General features: G+C 43.2%; 1 protein-coding gene across 5 annotated transcripts in view; it reads right to left on the bottom strand.

Moving 5' to 3' along the window:
* si:dkey-9i23.16 (uncharacterized protein LOC571915 homolog) overlaps nucleotides 1–20288 on the bottom strand; it is a 30557-nt gene that overhangs the window by 8596 nt on the left and 1673 nt on the right. For 4 of the 5 annotated variants that reach the window (XM_037095175.1, XM_037095198.1, XM_037095192.1 and 1 more), the window contains 2 exons: nucleotides 14401–14482; nucleotides 14173–14283 (listed from right to left, as the gene is read on the bottom strand). In XM_037095175.1, the coding sequence (XP_036951070.1) occupies nucleotides 14173–14283; nucleotides 14401–14478 (189 nt within the window). In that variant the 5' untranslated portion in view covers nucleotides 14479–14482. Of the gene's footprint in view, nucleotides 1–14172; nucleotides 14284–14368; nucleotides 14483–20288 lie in introns of all 5 variants that reach the window. The other variant, XR_005074620.1, reaches the window with a different exon arrangement.

The following is a 20288-nucleotide window of genomic DNA, read 5'->3' as shown; positions in this document are numbered from 1 at the left end:
AACTTGATTTTTAGGCAGTCCTATTGCACATGCTGCACAGGAACAGACCTGCTTTTCTGCTGCTCTTTTATTTTTATGCTTCAAGTGTATTTTTGTCCCAGCCCTGCACATCAGTTAAGTGTGGATACATGCACTCTTTGACGGCTATTTAAGTAAATTACATATTCACAATAAAGAAATCCATACATAATTACGTTAAACTGATTTTGGCCAACTGCGCAAAGATTTCAGTTTTCTGATTGAAGCTATTGTGAGGCTTGATGATCAGTAATTTTGAGAATTTTCATTGTATTGATAATGAGGATTTTAATCGTGTTATTTTACATGTAATATGTATATTTGTAAAAACACTTGGCACTTTCACAAACAGGCCCTTTCACAAGTCCTTTATAGCACAAAAAAGTCTCGGACAGAAGACAAAATAAAATTGTCACTGGAACTTGCTTTAAACCAGTCTGTCTTTAACAAACAGGTCTTTCATATCTGCTTTCAAAGGTAAAAAGGTAAACTATTATTGGCAGGCACAGGTTGGTCTAAACACCAGTCTCACTGTAACATCTCACACGCTGTGCCTCTTAAGTTGTTCGTGTCTTTAGAAACATCCAAAGTGACACCAAACATTTGATTTGTAGGAATTCAGTGGATAATACATCCATAGGTGGAAAGTGTTGCTCCTGTAATGTGACTCGCTTGGACATGCCTTGGCCTCCATAGTAGCCACCGTCCACTGGCAGCAGGACTCAATCTAAATACAATATTATTGGTCACATTTCCAAATAATAAAGGCACAGGATCTATATATAAATAAACTGTGTTTTACAGATGCAAAGATGTTAGAAATGATGCATTGCAAGTTCTGGTGCAGAATTTTTAATCGGGATAGACATTTTGAGTTTTTCATGCTGGTGCACCAATGTGAATCAGTGAATCTTGCCGTCCTTATTTTACACTGAAAGAGGCAAAGTTTGCCGAATGCTCAATTTCACTTCAAGCGGAAACTGCACTCCTTTGGAGTGGCAACCTCATGGCAACCACCTGCTGCTGCTGTGATGGTAGGGGGCAAAGTTGCCATTGTGGGTACATGGAAAACAATACAGGCAACAACGTTGCCACTTGTTGGTGTGCAGGCACTTTTAAGAATGATACATATTTTCTATTTTTGTATTCTCAGGACAAGGCATGGTGAGACACATTGGAGAGGATCATAGCCATCATTGAAATTCTGAAAGGAAGTGGGTAACTTTCAATCTGTCATATGAACCTGAAGCTTTTTTTTAGCATGCAGATGCACATCCGTACATTAATACTGATTATGTAGGTGCTTAGTTTTTGTTACTGGACAGAATATAGCTCCTATTGTTTTTGAATCGATAGTTCAATCAATATTTGTCAGAGGTCGAGGACTAGAGTCGCATCAGTTGACTGGAGTAGCAAATTTGAAGACCTGCGACTTGCTTGACTGAAATTAAAGACTTATCTTGACTTTGACTTGGTATTCATGATTTGAGACTCCATTTTGGCAAGAGGCAGATGACTCGAAAGGACCTGACTGCGAGTGCAGTGAAGAGATACAGAGAGAGTGACGGTGTCTGACAGTGACGTTAGTCTCTACCACAGCATAGAAGTTGAGTGTGTGGACAGTCTAGCTATTTATTGGTGAATAAGTGCAACAACTCAAGACTCAAGCTAAGTTTCCGTGTCTTGCCACTAGCTGATTAAAGTGAAATGGGCTAACCCTGACATTTCAACCTCAGCCCCGCTTTGGGGATTCAGAGCGATTATACCTGGTCCACCTTAAATGTTGGTCCTTAAGTTTGTTGCTAACCCCTGGGTTTCACTTTAATCAGCTGGTGGAAAGCAAGACATGGGAAGCTTGAGGAGTTGTTGTTTATATTCACTGCCAAATAACTAAACTGTCCACACACAGAACAGTTATGTTCACAGTTCTGTCACTGACACCGTGGAGGTACAGAAACGTCACTCACTCTGCTGCTGCTGTGTTGTCACACACATTCAGCAGAGGTTTAAAGGGGAATTCCAATATTTTTCAAACTGGGCCCTATGTTTATAAATTTGGGTGTGTAAGTGAATAGTATTTACCAAAACTTTTATAATTGGTTCAGTAGATTGGCTCGGGCGGCAGCCGCAGCACGGCAGTAATGGTTACAATGTAATCCTATGGGGCAACCGTGACATTCTACAAATGGCTCAAATTGGTATTATAAGAGTCTAGTAACATTACCGAAGCACTAGTGCTGAGAGCACTCAACTCAAGTCTCGCTCTGAAATCTCACAAGTTTGAGAGTTGTTGCAGGAAGATGAAGCTGGAAACGAGTGAGAATGAAAGTTGGAGTGAGGAGTTTGGAGTTTACTGAGAGAAACTGCCAGCAACAATTTATTTAGCATACTTTTTATTATGTGGTCGATGAATATACGCCATTTGAATTCAATGCTGCCCCTATTTGTTTGAGCCAGAGTACACCGACGAAGAGCTCCTATACAGAGAAGAACGGACAAGAGAGTGAGGGGGGCAACAGGCAGAGGAGGGTGAACTAGCTGCTGCAAAGATGCAAAGCTCTGGAAACTGGTGGTGTTCCTGTGGGTGCTCTGACCCTCTGCCCACACAGGGAGAATGTCTATGTTGTCAAGCGTGGGACCTGCTGACGTCCAAAATTGGTGGTCGTGATGTCTCCAGGGATGATACCTCAGACACTATACAGTGCTGTGTCACCACGTCAGAGGATTTCCCCCCTCTGATCAACAGGGCTGTGCTGGAGACATTCTTTTATGTACCCAAAATAAACTGGAAGAGGCGGCTAAGGCCACAGGGACCAAATGGACAGCTATCATGATTGTATTAAGAAGAACAGTTATCTGTTGAGTAAGTATCTTCCTGCAACCTGAGCGAGATTTGAGTGACAGTCTTGCTTCAGTAATGTTACCAGACTGTTATAATAACAATTTGAGCCATTTATTGGTGAAAACAAGCACTTTTATTAGACACAATGTAGAGTGTCGTGGTTGCCCCATAGGATTACTTTGTAGCCATTGCCGCCCTGTCGCGGCTGCCGCCCGAGCCAATCTACTGGACCAACTCTGAAAGTTTTTGTCAGTACTCTTCACTTACACACCCACATTTATATACATAGAGCCCAGGTTGAAAAATACCAGACAGGTGCATCAGCTACTGTCGGGAACCATGGCAACATCTGTGGTGCATGTATGTGCTCTAACAGCTGGATGAACAAATCATGCACTTTCCACTGACGGGCCAGCATTTGTGGGCTTGGCTCCTGATGGGAGCGCTTGCAGACATTAGGCACTGTAGAAACCTGATACATGCACCACAAGCTGTCATGTGCTCTTCTTCGACTGACCAACTCACACCACATCATTAAACAACTTAAACCAACTCTGTAGTAAAGAAAATAACTCTATGCTCTGTCTGTTTCACTGCTGTGTCCACACAGTATCTTGGACAGTGAAGGCTTTCACCAGAGCTAACGGTGCAGCAGAGGCTGCTCTCCACTGGTGGAGACTAGGGCTGCACGATATGAGGCCCATGTGCCCTGGACTCCATTTGATTGGTCAAATGTTCGCATGCCGAGTGTGAATGCATAGCACGAGTCAGCATGATTTATGTTGTTCATCGTCTGTCAGGCAGGCTTTTGCAATGTGTTAATTGCACATACTCATATCGCATTGATGATGAAAATACATTTTACTGGTCAGCACTAGTGGAGACATAACATTACAGCAGAGCGCTCCACTTATTGATCGTTTTAGAATCAAATCATATCCCTTTGAATCGGAATTGAATCAAATCATGAGGTAACTAGAGATTCCCACCCCTACCTAGAGATTCCCACCCCCCGAGAAATATGGTATTGATAAGCAATATCAGTAGTGGTATAGGTCTTAATAAAATCCTGACCATACCCATCCCTAGTTGTTTAGACTAACAGGTGCCGTTTTCTCATGATATGGCTTGCCATTGTACCCCTTTCCCTCTTGTTTAAATTGTTTCTTTCAGGGTGACTTGTCTTACTTGACGTTTAGCATATTTAGCAGACTTGACTTGCTTGAGTCTAAACATAATGACCTGGGACTTGCTTCAGACTTTAAGTTTAGACTTGAGACTTGCACAAAGACTCAAAACTTGTGATGTCATTGGGCACAAAGTGTGGCACTGCTTCATAGACAATTAATGTGAAATTATTTTTGTTGAATTTACATTTTTTAGGACTTTAGTTTTTGGATTTGGAAGATAGTTGTTTATGTTCACAAATATTTTTTAACTATCTTATGTCATGATTCCTGTTTGTGTTGTGTTCTGGTATCTGGTTTTTGGTTTCTTGTATTTGATTTATGTCTTTGTATCATGTCTTGTGTCATGTTTTGTTTTTCCCATGCCCTCTTGTGTCTCTTGTCCTTTAAGTCTTTCCTGTCGTCTGCCCTCTGTCTCCCTCTGTCTGTCAGCCTTGTTCCCTCCTGGTCTGCTGCTCTGTGCTCCTCCCCTTCATTATCACACCTGGCTTCCTCCCTCCTCCCTCTCCTCACCTGTTCCTCGTTTGGTAATCAGTGTCTGTGTGTTTCCCTTCACTCCTTGTCTGGTCATTGTTTGTATTCTGTCTTGGTTTGTCTTGGTTTGTCCATGCTCCTGTTCATGCTCCTGTTCCCTGTTTGGTATGTTTTGGATTTTTTGCATTTTTTTCCATGTTTGATTTGAACCTTGACTTTGATTTGAACTTTGTATTTTGCTTTGCTACTTTGTCTCGTCCTTGGTTGCTACTTTGCCTTTCGTCCTCATTTGTGTGCTTTTGTTTTTTTTGTGATCAGCTTTTAAATAAAGCTCACCTTTTGTTTGTTCCCCTGATCTTGCCTCCTGTGTAAATGCGTTTGGGTCCACCTCCCCTTCCATAGTCTTCCTTTTAAACCCCGAACCTGACATCTTAATATGTATGAATTCTTAAATTGGCCATAATTCCCCTTTTGCTATAATGCAACATGCAAGACATTGTACTGATCAAATACAAAACTGTTTTTGCTTCCATTTGATGTCAGCTGAAGTAATATGAATGAGAAAAAAAATAAAGACTGGCAAATTCTGGCAAAGTATTCTGTTTGAGCTCTTATTGGTTTATTGATACTGTAAACTACATGGCATATGGCATCTGCAGTGAATGGATTGAACAATACTGTAAAATCTCAGCAGAAATATGTATATATTTAAAAGTAGATTAAAGTAAAGTAAAAGTGACAGACGTTCTGGTATTTGTACATTCAAAACCCATTACAGTATTGGGAAAACTCATTAAAGACATTGGATAGTTGCTTTTAATTACTGTCGAATAATGTTTATATAGGGTAACCTCCATACATTAATGGGGAAAATATGTAAATATATAGGGAAGTTGCTTGTAACTACTGTCAAATAATGTTTATAAAAGGTAAACATATATATTAATAGGAAAAGCATGTAAATATATTGGATAATTGCTTGTAATTACTGTCAAAAGTTTACATCCAGTAAACCTTATGAACTAATGGGAAAAGTCTTTCAATATATTGGATAGTTGTGTGTTATTACTGCTAAATAATGTTTATAAAAAGTAAATTACTGTTTTTATTATTAATAAATAAGAAAAGCCTGTAAATATATTGGATTGTTGCTTAAAATTACTGACGAGTAAAGTTTTTATAAAGTAAACTATGCAACTTAATAAGAAATGCCTGTAAATGTATTGGATATTTGCTTGCAATTACAGTCAAATAATGTTTATAAAAAGTTCACCCAGTACATTAATAAGAAAAGCCTGTAAATACATTGGCTAGTTGCTTGTAATTACTGTCAAATAAACTTGACATAAAGTTGACCTCGTACAATAATTGGAAAGTCTGTAAATATATTGGGGAGTTGCTTTAAATTACTGTCAAATAATATTTATATATAGTAAACCTCATCCAATATTGGGAAAAGACTGTAAATATATTGGATAGTTGCATGTAATTACTGTCAACTAATGTTTATATAAAGGAAACCTCATACATTCATAGGAAAAGTCTATAAATATATAGGAAAAGGGGGAAAAATGATAGAAATTTACTGTAAATACATTTGATAATCACATGAAATAACAGCCTAAAGTTGCCAAGAAACTGTTAGTGGGCTTTAAAGGAGGGTAATTTGAATGTTATTTTACATTCTAGAAATGTTTTATAATAAGAATTATTTTTTCATTTTACGACAGTTGCACTGTAAAATCACAGAAAATGTCTACAGTAAATGTCTGCATTTAAAAAAAAAAATCTTTGTAAAAAAAAAAAGTTTAAATAAAGTTTTTTTACTCTAATCTAACGGTAAGTGTTTGGCAACTTTTGCTGCCAGAGTTTTTACAGGGTTTTTTTTACAGTGAATATGCCGTACTGAAACTGGATCAGCTGTATCAAAAGCACGACGAGGCAGAGCCAAAGGGTGCACACCATCAGGAGATCAATACATCAAGCTCAGAAAATAGAGAAGCAGCTTTATCACTGGGCCTCCTCTGGAGTTGGGCACCTGCACAGAATTGATTTCACCCTGACCAAAGCCCAAAATAACTGTCATGGACCTTGGTCATGACAGAACTACATGAAAGATGACTTTTGTATAGTATATGTGTAGGTGCTATATGAGTAACTAACCAGGCGCTCACACCAAAAGCGACCTGAGCGACCGAGGCGACCAGCTGCCATTCCTTTTCAATGTATGCTGGCGACAAGGAGCAACTGGAGTGACCGGCGGAGTGAGCGATGCAATTTCAGCGACGCGACGCGAGCGACGAAAGTTGACAGATGCTCAACTTTATGCAAATGAGCAGCGGCGCGACCGCGGCAACACCCAATTGGGTGGAAAAAGGCGGAAATGCCTGCTGATTGAGAGACCCGCCCTTTGGTCGCTTAAGTCGCTGCCACATAGGTGACTGCAGCGACGCGATGTGAGCAACCAGCGCGACCACAGGCGATTTTATCACTTTTGGTGAGAGCGCCCGGTAAGTACTTCATGGTTGAGTACATTTTGGATTTGATATCAGTTTCATGATTTGATTGCATTTAATTTAATTTAATTAAAATTGAAGTTATGATTATTATTTTATTAATATCTGCACTATGATTGTTGCAGACACATGTTGTTATTTCATTTTGTAATGTTTGTAATAGTTTATTTCTGTGGCTGATAAAAACAAGAGCCTGTAGCTTTAAGGAGGTAGCCATGCAGTTGTTAAGCACAGTGTTTTTAGGAGCTAAGCTGTGTTGATGACAGGATAGCGGGAGGAGCTCACAGTTTTTCTGACCATGTCTGGCGTGTGTAAGAAAGTTTGGATCATATGGAATAGGTATGCCTTTTCTTTTTGCATTTTTGTCGAATAAATATTAAAGAGAAACTATTGTGGAGGACACACTTTTTGAAGAACAGGCGTCAGCCATAAGCTCCTGTGGATTCAGAAAGATTTTATCGGAAAATCTTCATTATAGTCAGAAAAACTTGGTCTTCTCTGTGTGGAAAGGACATTGGAAAGGACAATACTCGTGGAAAATGTGGACTGCTTCTGTGGACAACGTTACAAAGAGAGCTTGTTGATGAAAGCCTGTGAGGATTATTGATTTTTGAGCCGTGTAGCTCGAAGAAAAAAGTGATCAGCACGGTAAGCTAGCAAGCTACCGTTGCTATTTGTGGCAATTGGACATCATGGAAGAATGGTATGATGAGCTATGAGGAGTGGAAAGAGAGAAACGAAAATGACAGAAAAGGCAGTCACGAAAAAAGTTCATCGATTAACTCACTCCAGGAAAACTAAAGCGGGTCATCTAACCAGCCAAGCTAATGAGACTGAATGGCTAATGGAAGACGATGCTAATGTAAGCACAGTCAAATAGAAATTATGTGTGGATTATCAAGGCTCGCTAGAGGACTGGTGCAAGACAAATGATGGTTTAACAAAGTTGCTGTGTGAGGAAGAACTAGAAAAGGATCAGAGCTCATGGTTTATGCCTAAGATAATACACTTTCGTGGATTTATGCAACACGTGGAGATGTGGATAAAGGCAGCGGATGATCGTGCTAAACAAGCTAAGGAATGTCACGTGGATATACAGATAGGGGTCAGCTGCTGAAAGCTGTAGGAACTGATGGCGTGGCTCAGCTGTTGGGAGCGAGGTGTCCACCGCTTCCTCCGCGTGCCTCAAAGCTGAAGTAGAGAGAGCCTCATTGTTTGCAAAGGCTGCAGCCAAAAACAAGATACTGAACGACAAGAAGCTGAGCTGAAAGCAAAAAGAGAAGCTTTAGATCTCCAAACTGCAGCCGCTGATGCTAGACTCAAAGTTTTAGAAAATTATGAGAATGAGCACCTATCACATGTAAGTGCAGGGGGCAGATGGACTTTGGATTCTGGATACTTGCTATTACCTGCCAGTCAAAATCCAGTTAGCGACATGAGAAATGGACATGGCGAGTTCAGGCCACTTCAACTTCAATTTACCTAAATGCAACAGTCCAGTGGTGATCTTGTGACAGGAGATCATTCTGTGGAGACTCTCTGTGGTGTTATGTCAAGACAGAATAACAAAACAGAGCTGATCGTAAAACAACAGAGAATGATGACCCCCATTAGCCATCCCTACTTTCAGTGGCGATCCTCTAGATTACAATTCATTTGCTAGAGCCTTTGAGCATGGCATAGAATCACGCACTGAAAGCTTTAAAGACCGTCTCTACTACTTGGAGCAGTTCACTGATGGACAGCCAAAGGTGCCGTTAAAGAGTTGCCTTCACATGAAGCCAGAAGCAGGTTACCAAAAGGCCAAACAGCTGCTAAAAGAGCATTTTGGAAACAATTACAAAATCGCTGTAGCCTACATGAACAAAGTGTTGGACTGGACACCTATCAAGCCAGAGGATGCAGAGGCTCTGAATGCCTTTTCACTCTTCCTGACAGCATGCTGCAACACCATGACTGAGGTGAGTTACATGGAAGAGCTGGACAATGTTGCAAACTTGAAGGCTATTATTGCAAAGCTTCCATTCAAACTTCGTGAAAGGTGGAGAGGTGTTGTGTGTCACATAAAAGAGGAATGTGATAGAAAAGTCAAGTTTAAGGATTTAGCAGACTTTATTCACAAGCAGGCCAAAGTTGCTCTTCACCCTGTCTTCGGTGACATAAAGGATAACATGGTGGCTAAAACATCCTCAGCTAAACAAAGCAACCACAAAGCAGAAAAAAAGGCATATTCAGGAAGACTTTCACCACAAGTGCTGTAAAGCTGGAACAGAGGGATGTAGAGCAAGTGGAACAGCCAGCTCCAGCTTCACCAACGACACTGGTGTCTCTTCTGTAAAGGTAAGCATGTCATAGAGACTTGTAATAAGTTTAAAGACAAGCTTCACAAAGAGAAATTGGAATTCTTGAGGAACAAGGGACTTAGTTTCAGCTGTCTCAAGTATGGTCGCGAGTAAACTCTGTAAAGCAAAAGTGAGCTGTGAGGTGTGTTCTTTAACACATCCAACACTTCTGCACATCAAGACAAAAGATGTAGTCGCAGATGCAGAGAAAAGGAAAAATGACAGTGATGGGCAGACGGTCTTAAATGCATTCATCTGTGCTCAGTCCGAGGGTCGTGAGACAACTGGGAGGATGACTGCACGCTCGCAATTGTTCCTGTCCAAGTCAAGTCAAAGTTTTGAAGTGAGATAGTGGGGACATATGCCTTCTTGGACCCGGACAGCTCGGCCATGTTTTGTACCGAGGCGCTGATGAATGATTTGAAGCCGAGTGGACGAAAAATGGACATGCTGCTAAGAACCATGAATGAAGAGAAACCTGTCAGTACTTACGTGGTAACCGGCCTGGAGGTCAGTAGTTTGTCAGGTGATGAGTTTATTGATCTTCCAGATGCTTTCACACACAAGACAATAACTGTAGGTAAAGAAAACATAGCACAACAGAAGGATCTTGAAAGATGGCCTTACCTTAAAGAAATTCAGCTGCCTCAGATGGAAGCTGACATTGGATTGCTTATTGGAGCAAACTTGCCAAAAGCTATGGAGCCGTGGGAGGTAGTGAGCAGCATTGGTAATGGACCATATGCTATAAGAACCAAGCTTGGCTGGACTGTGAACGGGCCCTTGAGGAAAAGCTGCAGTTGGACAGATAAAAGGAAACCTACCAAGACCATGGCGAACTGCATCTCAGTGGCCAGTTTGGAGAACTTGTGGCTTCACCAGTTTCAGATGGATTTCCCAGAGGGAGGAAAACATGATTAAGTGGAAATGTCAAAAGAGGATCACCAGTTCATGGACATGGTCATGGAGTCCACTACATTGGTTGACGGCCACTATGTCATATGTTTGCCTGTGAAGAACAGAATGGTCAACATGCCAAATAACCGGATAATGGCAGCGAGCACAGAATTTGAAGCGAAAATTCATCAGGAATGGCTGCTTTCACAAAGAGTACACAGACTTCATGGATGATATCCTTCAGAAGGGCCATGCTGTGCAATTGTCTAGTGAAGAACTGACGTATAAGGAAGGTAAAGTGTGGTATATCCAGCATACTGCTGTATATCACCCTGTGAAGCAGAAACTCAGAGTTGTTTTTGACTGTGCAGCTTCCTATTAGGGAATGTCATTAAATGACCAACTCTTGCAGGGCCCTGATTTAACCGGTGGCCTGATTGGCGTTGTTATTTGATTCACCAGGTTAAAGTGGCTGATAATGACTCCAATTTGCTGAGGTTTCTTTGGTGGCCAGGTGGGGATTACAACCAAGCTCTGGCTGAACACAAGATGACGGTGCACCTGTTTGGAGCCACTTCCTCACCCAGCTGTGCCAGCTTTGTGCTGAGAAAGTGCGCTGAAGACCAGAGTCAACAGTTCAGAGCTGAGGTTGTACAGACTACAGAATTTTTATGTAGACGACTGCCTGAAGTCTGTCGCTACAATAGAGGAAGCCATAACCATGTGCCAAGACCTCATAAAAATCTGGGGCCATGGAGGCTTTCATCTCAACAAATGGGTGAGCAACCACCGTAAAGTGCTCGATTCCATCCCAAAGTCTGAGTTGGCGAAGGAGGTGAAAACCTTGGACCTCGATCAGGATGAGCTTCCTATGGAGAGAGCCCTGGGTCTCAATTGGTACGAGGAGTCCGACATGTTTAAGTTTAAAATCACCATCAGAGACCGTCCATTCACAAGAAGGGGCCTTCTCTCAGTTGTTGGATCAGTATATGACCCATTGGGCATGCTAGTACCTGTGGTTTTGCCAGCAAAGACTATTCTGCAAGATTTGTGCAGGTTGAAGATCAGATGGGACAATGACTTACCTGAGCACATCCAAAAGAGGTGGTGCAACTGGTTAGCTAGTCTTCCTTCTGTAGAGCACTTCAGTTTTCCCAGATGTCTAAAGCCTGAAGGATTTGGAGATTGACATTGCTTCGCTGATGCGAACGAGTATGCCTATGGATCAGTCAGTTACCCTCTCATGCAGACCACAAACAACAAACTGCATTGTGCATTCCTGATGGGCAAGTCCAGAGTGGCACCTCTCAGGTCGCCTCCATGGATGGAGCTGACTGCTGCTACAGTAGCAGTGAAAATAGATACCATCCTGAAAAGAGAGTTGCAATTTGACCTTGCACAGTCAATTTTTTGGACTGATCTGATGTGGAGCAATGGAAACATGAAGGCACCAACAAGAATCCAGCTGACTGCGTCTCTAGAGGGAATGGGGGATGACCTCTTGAAAAACACGAGTTGGATTTCGGGTCCAGAGTTCCTTTGTGGTCCAGTTGAATGTTGGCCAAAGAGTCCTTTGAGCAATGCAGAAATTGCTTTGGATGATCCTGAAATCAAAAAAGTTATGGTAAACTCCATAGGTGTAGAATAAAGTGTGACTCTGTTCAGGAAACTGATCCACTACTTCTCATCTTGGATGAAGTTGAAGCGGACTGTGGCGTGGTTCTTGAAGCTTAAAGCTTTGCTTTGTCTCTGGAGGAAAGAGCTTTGTGCAGACAGTGAGTAAGCCAGCTCGTTCAGTAATCAGCAGTTGATCCAAAGTCAGATGGACACCTTTAAAGAAAGCTACAAGAGCGCACACATTTCAGTGGAAGACCTAGATGAGGCGGAGGTTCACATTATCAGATTCTGTCAGAAGGAGAAATTCTCAGAAGAGATTGCAGCTCTGAACAAAAGACAAAATGTGAAACGCAGCAGCCCCCTGTATAAGCTGAACCCCATACTTAAAGATGGCGTACTGCAAGTTGGTATAAGGCTGAGTCGGGCAGGCATACCAGAGAACAACAAGTAACCTGTTATTCTGTCCAGAGACTTTCACATTGCAGATTTGGTTCTCCAGCAAATTCATAAAGAAACTGGACATGGAGGATACGACCACATGCTCTCCAAGTTGCGTCAGAAGTTTTGGATGACAAGTGCCAACACGGCTATCAAAAATATATGTGGAAGGAGTGTGACGTGTTGCCGCTTACATGGTAAAGCCGGAAAACAGCTGATTGCTGACCTCCCACTGCAACAAGTGTCACCAGATGATCCACCCTTCACGAGAGTTGGGGTGGACTATTTCGGACCGTTCGAAGTGAGACGGGGGAGAAGCCTCATAAAAAAGTATGGAGTCATATTCACTTGCATAGCTGTGCGTGCAGTGCATATTAAGCTCACCTCCTCATTAGATACAGACTCGTGCATAAACACTCTCCGGTGTTTTATAGCATGACGAGGTCAAGTGGAAGAGATACGCTCAGATAATGAGACAAATTTCATTGGAGCCGTGAGTTGAAGGCATCCATTGCTGACCGGAACTCTTCAGAGTTTCAGTACCTGTTCCATCAACACAAAATCAAATGGATATTTAATCCTCCCGCCGCGTCATATCATGGAGGAACATGGAGCGTCTGATAAGGTCAGTAAGGAAGGTGCTGAATTCCACTCTGAAAGAACAGCTCATGGATGAAGAAAGCCTTCACACAGTATTGTGTCCATCATCAATGGCCGGCCTATCTCAAAGGCATCCAATGACCCAAACGATTTGGAGGCGCTGATGCCTAATCATCTCTTGCTTTTGAAAACGAAACCAAACTTACCTCCAGGATTGTTCAACAAGGATGACCTCTACATGCATCATAGGTGGAGGCAGGTACAATATGTACCTATTTTGGAAGAGGTGGATCAAAGAATACCTGCCTTAACTCCAGGCGCGCCAGCGGTGGGCTACAGCCTCCCGAAACTTCACGGAAGGAGACGTGGTCCTGCTTGTGGATGACTGTGCGCTGAGGAATTCGTGGATTATGGGAAAGATCATTGAGACTGTTCCAGACAAGAAGGGTTTTGTTCGCAGAGTTCGATTAACATCTTGGACAGAGACCCATCACAAAGATCTGTCGGCTGGTGGAATCTGAATGGGCCAGTGGTAAAGACTGAGCTTTCTATCATTCTATTTTTCTCTCCACGACTGATGAAGATAAAGATGGGCAGCCGGTGGAATTTGTATCCTTTTTTGAAGTTAACTGACAAAATGGTGGACAAAGTTGAATGTTTTTTCCCCCATGTCATCAGACTACTGAACTCTCAGTGACAATTGTAGCCTTAAAATATTTGCACTACCTAATCTCAAAAATGTCACTCACTAATCTGCATTTAGTATGTTTCTGTTTTTGATATTTGTTATTCTTATTCTTACTGTGGTATTTTCTTGATATACTTTCATATTTTAATTCTATGCTGAGCCCCTGAAATGAAATTTAATTCTGTGTTTATTTGTTGCACACTAAATGACCATAAAGTCTCTAAGTCTAAGTCTTAGAGTCCTTCCAGCTTCTGCTACAACATTCTTTTCATTGGACTTTTGATTCCTGCTTGCTCTTTGTCGGACTTCTTTGACTGCATTGGACTGCCTCTCTGGTTTAGACCATTGTCAGTCTCACTATCCTGTAAGCCTTCTGTATCTTTGTTTTTCATTACGAATCAGTGCACCTTCTCTGTATCTCAAGTCTGCATTTGGTCTCATTCCCTGTTACCCTGATCACACCAGCTGACATTCATCATTTATAAGACAACAGTTGAAACTGCTGAATTACCAATAGCCAGACTAAGAATTACAATGACTCAGTAATACATACTACAATCCCCATGGCAAGTGGCAGTATGTAGAGTTTTGGCAGACTTTTGTTGGAGTCGGCGAGCAGGACAGACAACAGCACCTGGAACAGCCCCAACAGGATGGTCACCACCTGCACACACAGACACAGATTTAGAATTACCCTTGACTGAATGAAAATGGCTGGTTAATTGGACTTTAAAATCGTATAAACTGACTGCACTCAGACTGAGTGATGTCCTGATCTCACCGCAGCAGTTTCATGGTCAAACCAGGCGGCAAAGCGATGTGACCTGGGTCCTACCACTGATACCCCCTCAGAGGACATGTTACTGCAAAACATAGATAGATAGATAGATAGATAGATAGTTAGATAGATAGATAGATAGATAGATAGATAGATAGATAGATAGATAGATAGATAGATGATTAAATATTAACATATTAAATAGCAATAGAAAAAAAAGTAATATAGAAAAATGTACACAATGTATAAAAGTGTATAAATAAGCAGAATAATAGTGGTGCAAGATAAAATATAAGGTGCGGTGAACAGAGTATGTAAAACCAAAGTGCATATGTGTTATGACCAGAGTTTTAGCTGTTATTGTACAGTCTGATAGCATGTGGCAGGAAAGGTTTCCTGTATCTGTCCCTTTGACAGTGGAGCTGGAGCAATCTGGTACTCCACTGTCTGTCTACTGTGTGATGGAGAGGGTGCTGATCATCGTCCATGATGGATAACAGTTAATTCAGTGTTCTCCTCTCCACCATGGTCTCAAAAGCCTCCAACCTGAGACCAAGTACAGAGCCAGCCTTCTAGATGATTTTGTCAAGTCTGTTAGTGTCGCAGGATCTGATGTTGCTGCGCCAACGCACAGCAGCAAAGAAAATAATGCTGGCAACAACAGACCGGTAAAAGATCTCCAACATCTTGCTGCACACGTTGAAGGATCTCAGCTTCCTCAGGAAATAGAGTCTGCTTGTCCCCTTCCTGTACATAGCCTTGATAATAGATTTCCAGTCCAGTCTGTTGTCATTCACCACTCTCAGGTATTTGTAGTCCTCCACCCCTTCCACAACCTCCAGTCAGAAACAATAGCAGCTCTCATCTGAATGACGAAGGGTTCTCTACAGACCTGGTGCTCAATCAAGCACATGCCACTCTCGCTTACACACAAACAATGCCTTGTAAATTTCCCAGCACTACCACCAGCCATGTGAACTCTGCTCGACACAAACTCAGTCCAGCATCTTCAAAACTTGGGTACTGACAAACTGTGTGTTATTGTGACCGGGGCCTGAGGGAAACCCTGGTACAATATGAAAACAAAGTGTTTGTCGCCATTTCAAAAGATTGCTTAAATACATATTTGAATATGAAAAACAACATTCTCCTTTACTGGTGTAGAGAGGGAGGAGAGGCCTAGTCAGAGGACTGCAATTCAAATACACAGGATGGATTGCAGTCCATAAACTACAGAGTACATTTTACACACATATGGGGTAACAAAGAAATAGCTGCAACTTTTTACTTGAGTGTAGAAGGGAAGAGGTTGTGGAATGGGTGGGTAACACATTTCAGTGTTTTGAATTTGAACTGGTATTGAAGCTTAATTGGCGAAGTTTCAGGAGCAGGACCACACCTCAACAGCGCCAACTTCCGTATTTCTATAAATAACCACCTGACCCTCTCCTCTGCTTCGCTCTCGTATTCTGCGCCCTCGTACCCAGAAACGAGATCACGCGACATCGCCTCGCCAAAGCAATGTCAGCCTCTACTCACCTCATCATGGATTTCGTATCACTATCCCCATCGGACGATCTTTCAGATGAGATCAGCATCACCATTCATCAGAAGCCGACAACTTTGCTGTCACCTCCGTACCTGAGACCCCGATTCGGCCCAACAGCCGTCTAGGACATTAGAGCACCAACTTCGCCTCATCCATGGTTCGCATCAAGCCTGGTTAATCTCTCCTCAACATCCAAGATTACCATAGTTTGCCCGACGACTCCTCCGTGTCTCCCAGCTCACCTCCTTCCACAGCAAAGACAGGACGAGGAAATTCCGGAACAGAAAGTCATCATGGCCGCAGTTCGCTACAGTTCGCCGACTCCTCCACCTCCGAGAAGCGAAGCCTCCGCCATCGTTCCGCCAACACCGGCCGAACAACTCGCTGGTTGCAACGTCACCACGCTCCGGTGAGTTCCCCCGACTGGCTTTCATCTTCTAAAATCACCGATTGGACAGTAGCCACTCCCCAGAAAACTTTAAAGGACATTTGAATTCTATTTCACCGAATGGACTAGAAAGACAAACTTTCTCCACACGCATGTTAGCTTGTTCCGTCAACACCAGCTCTCTTCATCACGTGCACCCAAACACGCTGCGACGTCAACGCTCCTGTTAAAAGGGACAGTACAATTAAATACTACAGTCCAAAGACAACAGAAAGCTCATGGAAAACAGAAAATACAGCAGCAAAAGTGGAGACAGAGATCCTCAGCCAGATCTAATGACTCTAGAGTTTCTGCTCTCATCATCACTCGATTCCAGAGGGAGGCCCACTGCAACTTTTGGAAAAGAAAAAAAAAAAAGGGGGGCTCCTGGCACCGGGATGCCAGCGCCCTCGGCTTCCTGTTTCCAGCAACCACAGCAGCTCACTTCAATCGGGGCTCCTGGCACGAGATACCAGCACCTTCGGCTTCCTGTTTCCAGCAATCACAGCCCCTCGCTTCAGCCGGGGCTCCCGGCACCGGGACGCCAGCGCTCTTGGCTTCCTGTTTTCAGCAACCACAGCAGCTCACTTCAAATGGAGCGCCTGGCAAAGGGATGCCAGTGCCCTCCGCTTCCCGTTTCCAGCAACCACAGCCGCACCAAAACCAAAAGAGAGCTTCAGCCTTCTCTCGCTTGTCATCGACAGCTCCTCCATCACACATACCGAGAAAACAAGTGTCGTCCGCCCTGTCTGTCATCTTTCCCGTAACCCATGGCATGGACAAGAAGGCAGGCCGGTCATGCACCAAGGACGTTGTTCGATTTGCAGTAAATTCAACAGCGCCAGATGCACCATGTTCCAGTGCCGCTTCCTCCACGTTTACTCCCTCTGCGGCGGGGGCCAAGCTCGCCCCGCACGCACGCACAACCTACCTCGCTGAAGCTAGTTTCTCATGAGGACTTGAAGAAGGCTCTCACCCCTGACTTCCACAATCATCCATCTCTTTTGAAATCAAAAAATCTCAGTCAACCATAATCGAGCCAGACTCAGTCGACCGCCCACTCGCTAAGGAATTTAAAGAAAGTTTCATGATCGGACTGTCCCGTCCTCCATTTCCTAACTTCTGCATCAGCCCCCTCGGTATCGCAACCAGGAAATACTCCGGAAATCATCAACAATCTTTCAGCACCCCACGGCAGTACCATCCCCAGCATCATTAGCTTGGTCCCGAGTGAGGACTTCCCCGTTCACTACGCTACTATCAACCATGGCATCGCCCTTATCAAACTCGCCGAGAAAGAGTCACGGCTCTCAAAACAGACATCACCAGTGCTTTCAAGTCCTCCCTATTCCCCCCCGACTTCTGGCATTTCTTCAGCATCTGCTAGCGAGGTGCATATTACTCCACTGTAAGGCTCACCTTCAGTCGAAAAACAGCCTAAACTCTCCAACAACCTACCAGAAGTACTCGGCCAAGTCCTGTATAACAACCGGCCCGGTTACCCTGACTTCAGTCATCGCCGACCTGGGGGTCCTATTGTCGCAGAGAAAACAAAGGACCCTTCTATATCTCTCAAGTTTCTCGGAATCACTCTCAACATAAACAAGTTTCAAGTTCATTCCCAGTTGGAAAGCTCAAGCGAATCTTCCTCTGCACCCCATGCTGCACCAAACGCCAACTCTGTCCCCTTTTGGGCCACCTCAACTTTGCCTTACAAATTTTCCCCCAAGGGCGAGCCTTTATCCCTCACCTGCCATCCATCGCTTCTTCCGTTCCATCACTCTCGACCTCCATCTCCTTAAATAGCTCGAGCCTTGCCGAAATCCGTCCGTGACTCAACCTTCTCACCAACCAGAACAGAGTCACGTTCTTTTACGACGACAAATCAACTCACCCGCATTACATCCATCCGTACATCAATACTGCTCCTTAGGCTGGTTTTGGGGGTTTCTACAATGGAAAATGGTCTGCAGCAGAATTGCCCCCAGAGCTCGCTAATTATTGCCAGAAGTTCAGAAATTTGGCTCTTCACACAGATACCTGCCAGTCGGACACTGGCATTCTACTCGTAAATCCTGCGCTATACCCCTGATAAGCGACTCCCAGGGCTCCATCATCAACCACCATCACTTTCGCCACATGCTCTCATTGTCCGGTATTTTCCAGACTACTACTCCAGGCACTCCTTCAAAATCGGAGCTGCCACTTCAGCCTCTCGTAATGGCATCCCAGAACACTTCATACGTCTCATGGGCCGCTGGTCCTCCCAAATGTACCACCGCTTCATCCGTTCAGATCTCAAAGATCTCAGATCTGCTCAATCTCTTCTCAAGTAACTGGAGGTTTTTGGGGATCCGTCGCTGCCCGGGAGTGGCGGCGGATTCTCTTCAAGAATCCCCACAACACACTCGAAGAACTCAAAAGAACCATGATCTTCGACACTTCGTTTTCCTTTGTTTTCCTTCATCACTAATAAATCCTTAAACGTATCTCGTTTACGGTGTGGTCCTTGCTAGTGAATTGAAGCTTAATTGGCGAAGTTTCAGGAGCAGGACCACACCTCAACAGTGCCGACTTCCATATTTCTATAAATAACCACCTGACCCTCTCCTCTGCTTCGCTCTCGTATTCTGCGCCCCTCCCCCCACTCCATTTCTCTCTCCCTCTGTCTCTTTCTCTCCTCTCCTTCATAGGTCCATGGGGGGGTCCGTCACTGCCCGGGAGTGGCGGCGGATTCTCTTCAAGAATCCCCACGATGTACTCGAAGAACTCAAAAGAACCATGATCTTCGACACTTCGTTTTCCTTCGTTTTCCTTTGTTTTCCTTTGTTTTCCTTCGTCACTAATAAATCCTTAAACGTATCTTGTTGACGGTGTGGTCCTTGCTAGTGAATTGTCCTATTGTTGCATCCCTCTGGCAGCAGGTGGCAGACTAGCTTTCTGAACAAGCAATCCTTTCACACTCATCACTCATCAGAATACTGTCAGTACCATTAGGGGGGTTTCAAGATTATATTATTGAACATCATGTGTTGTTTGGAATCATTTATATATTCAATACTCCAACAAAGCTGATGTAAGCTCTTTTATTTTTGTTCTTGAGCATTTTTATTTTCAGGAAAAGATATTCTATTCTATTCTATTCTATTCTATAATGGCCGATATACTAATATTTTAAAAATAAAATCAAAACGGAGGAAATACCCTTCACAACTATGTTATGAGTGTTGGCGTTGCATAGTTTGTGTCCAGAGGATACTCTACAACAAGGGTGCCCAATAAGATCTACAGGTAGTACGCTTCATGGATCACCATGCCTGTACAAACCAAACGCACTAGCTACTTCAAAACACAAGCAAGCTGAGTGACCTGGTTAGTGGCTTCAATTGATATTGACAAACAAGGGGATATAAAAATTCCGAGGAGGGGGAATGTTGACCCAGGCACTTTCGAACTGTTCATAAAAAGTACGACACTGACTTACCTCCGAAAAGCGAGCTCAGAAATTAAAAGGTGAGGGAACTAAAATCACAGTTAATCGGACAGCAGTCGTTTTTCACACAGCGGAATTCTGCTGCCACCGAAGCATCGTTAAGGGTGAGTCACTTTATCCTATCATTAAGCATAAGAAGTCCTTCCCAGATGGAGAGATGATAAAAGAGGCCTTCCTTGAGGCAGCTGACTCCTTGTTTCAGGATTTTAGAAACAAACCAGAAATATCATCATCAGTCGGTCAGGCTCTACCTCAGACATTTCTCAAGCACGCTGCTCCACATTTAAATAACATATTCATTATGTGATGTAATTACCACAAAATTATTACACAGCTCTTCAACTGCAACTGCAAAAGATGATCAGAAGACTGTACAAGAAAAGACCTGAAGAGAGCCAAAGAACAACAGAGAACAGACCACA

Source organism: Acanthopagrus latus, chromosome 1 (assembly GCF_904848185.1).
Source record: "Acanthopagrus latus isolate v.2019 chromosome 1, fAcaLat1.1, whole genome shotgun sequence".
In the NCBI taxonomy this organism is placed as follows: domain Eukaryota; kingdom Metazoa; phylum Chordata; class Actinopteri; order Spariformes; family Sparidae; genus Acanthopagrus; species Acanthopagrus latus.
This window is presented reverse-complemented; position numbering and strand designations above follow the sequence as displayed.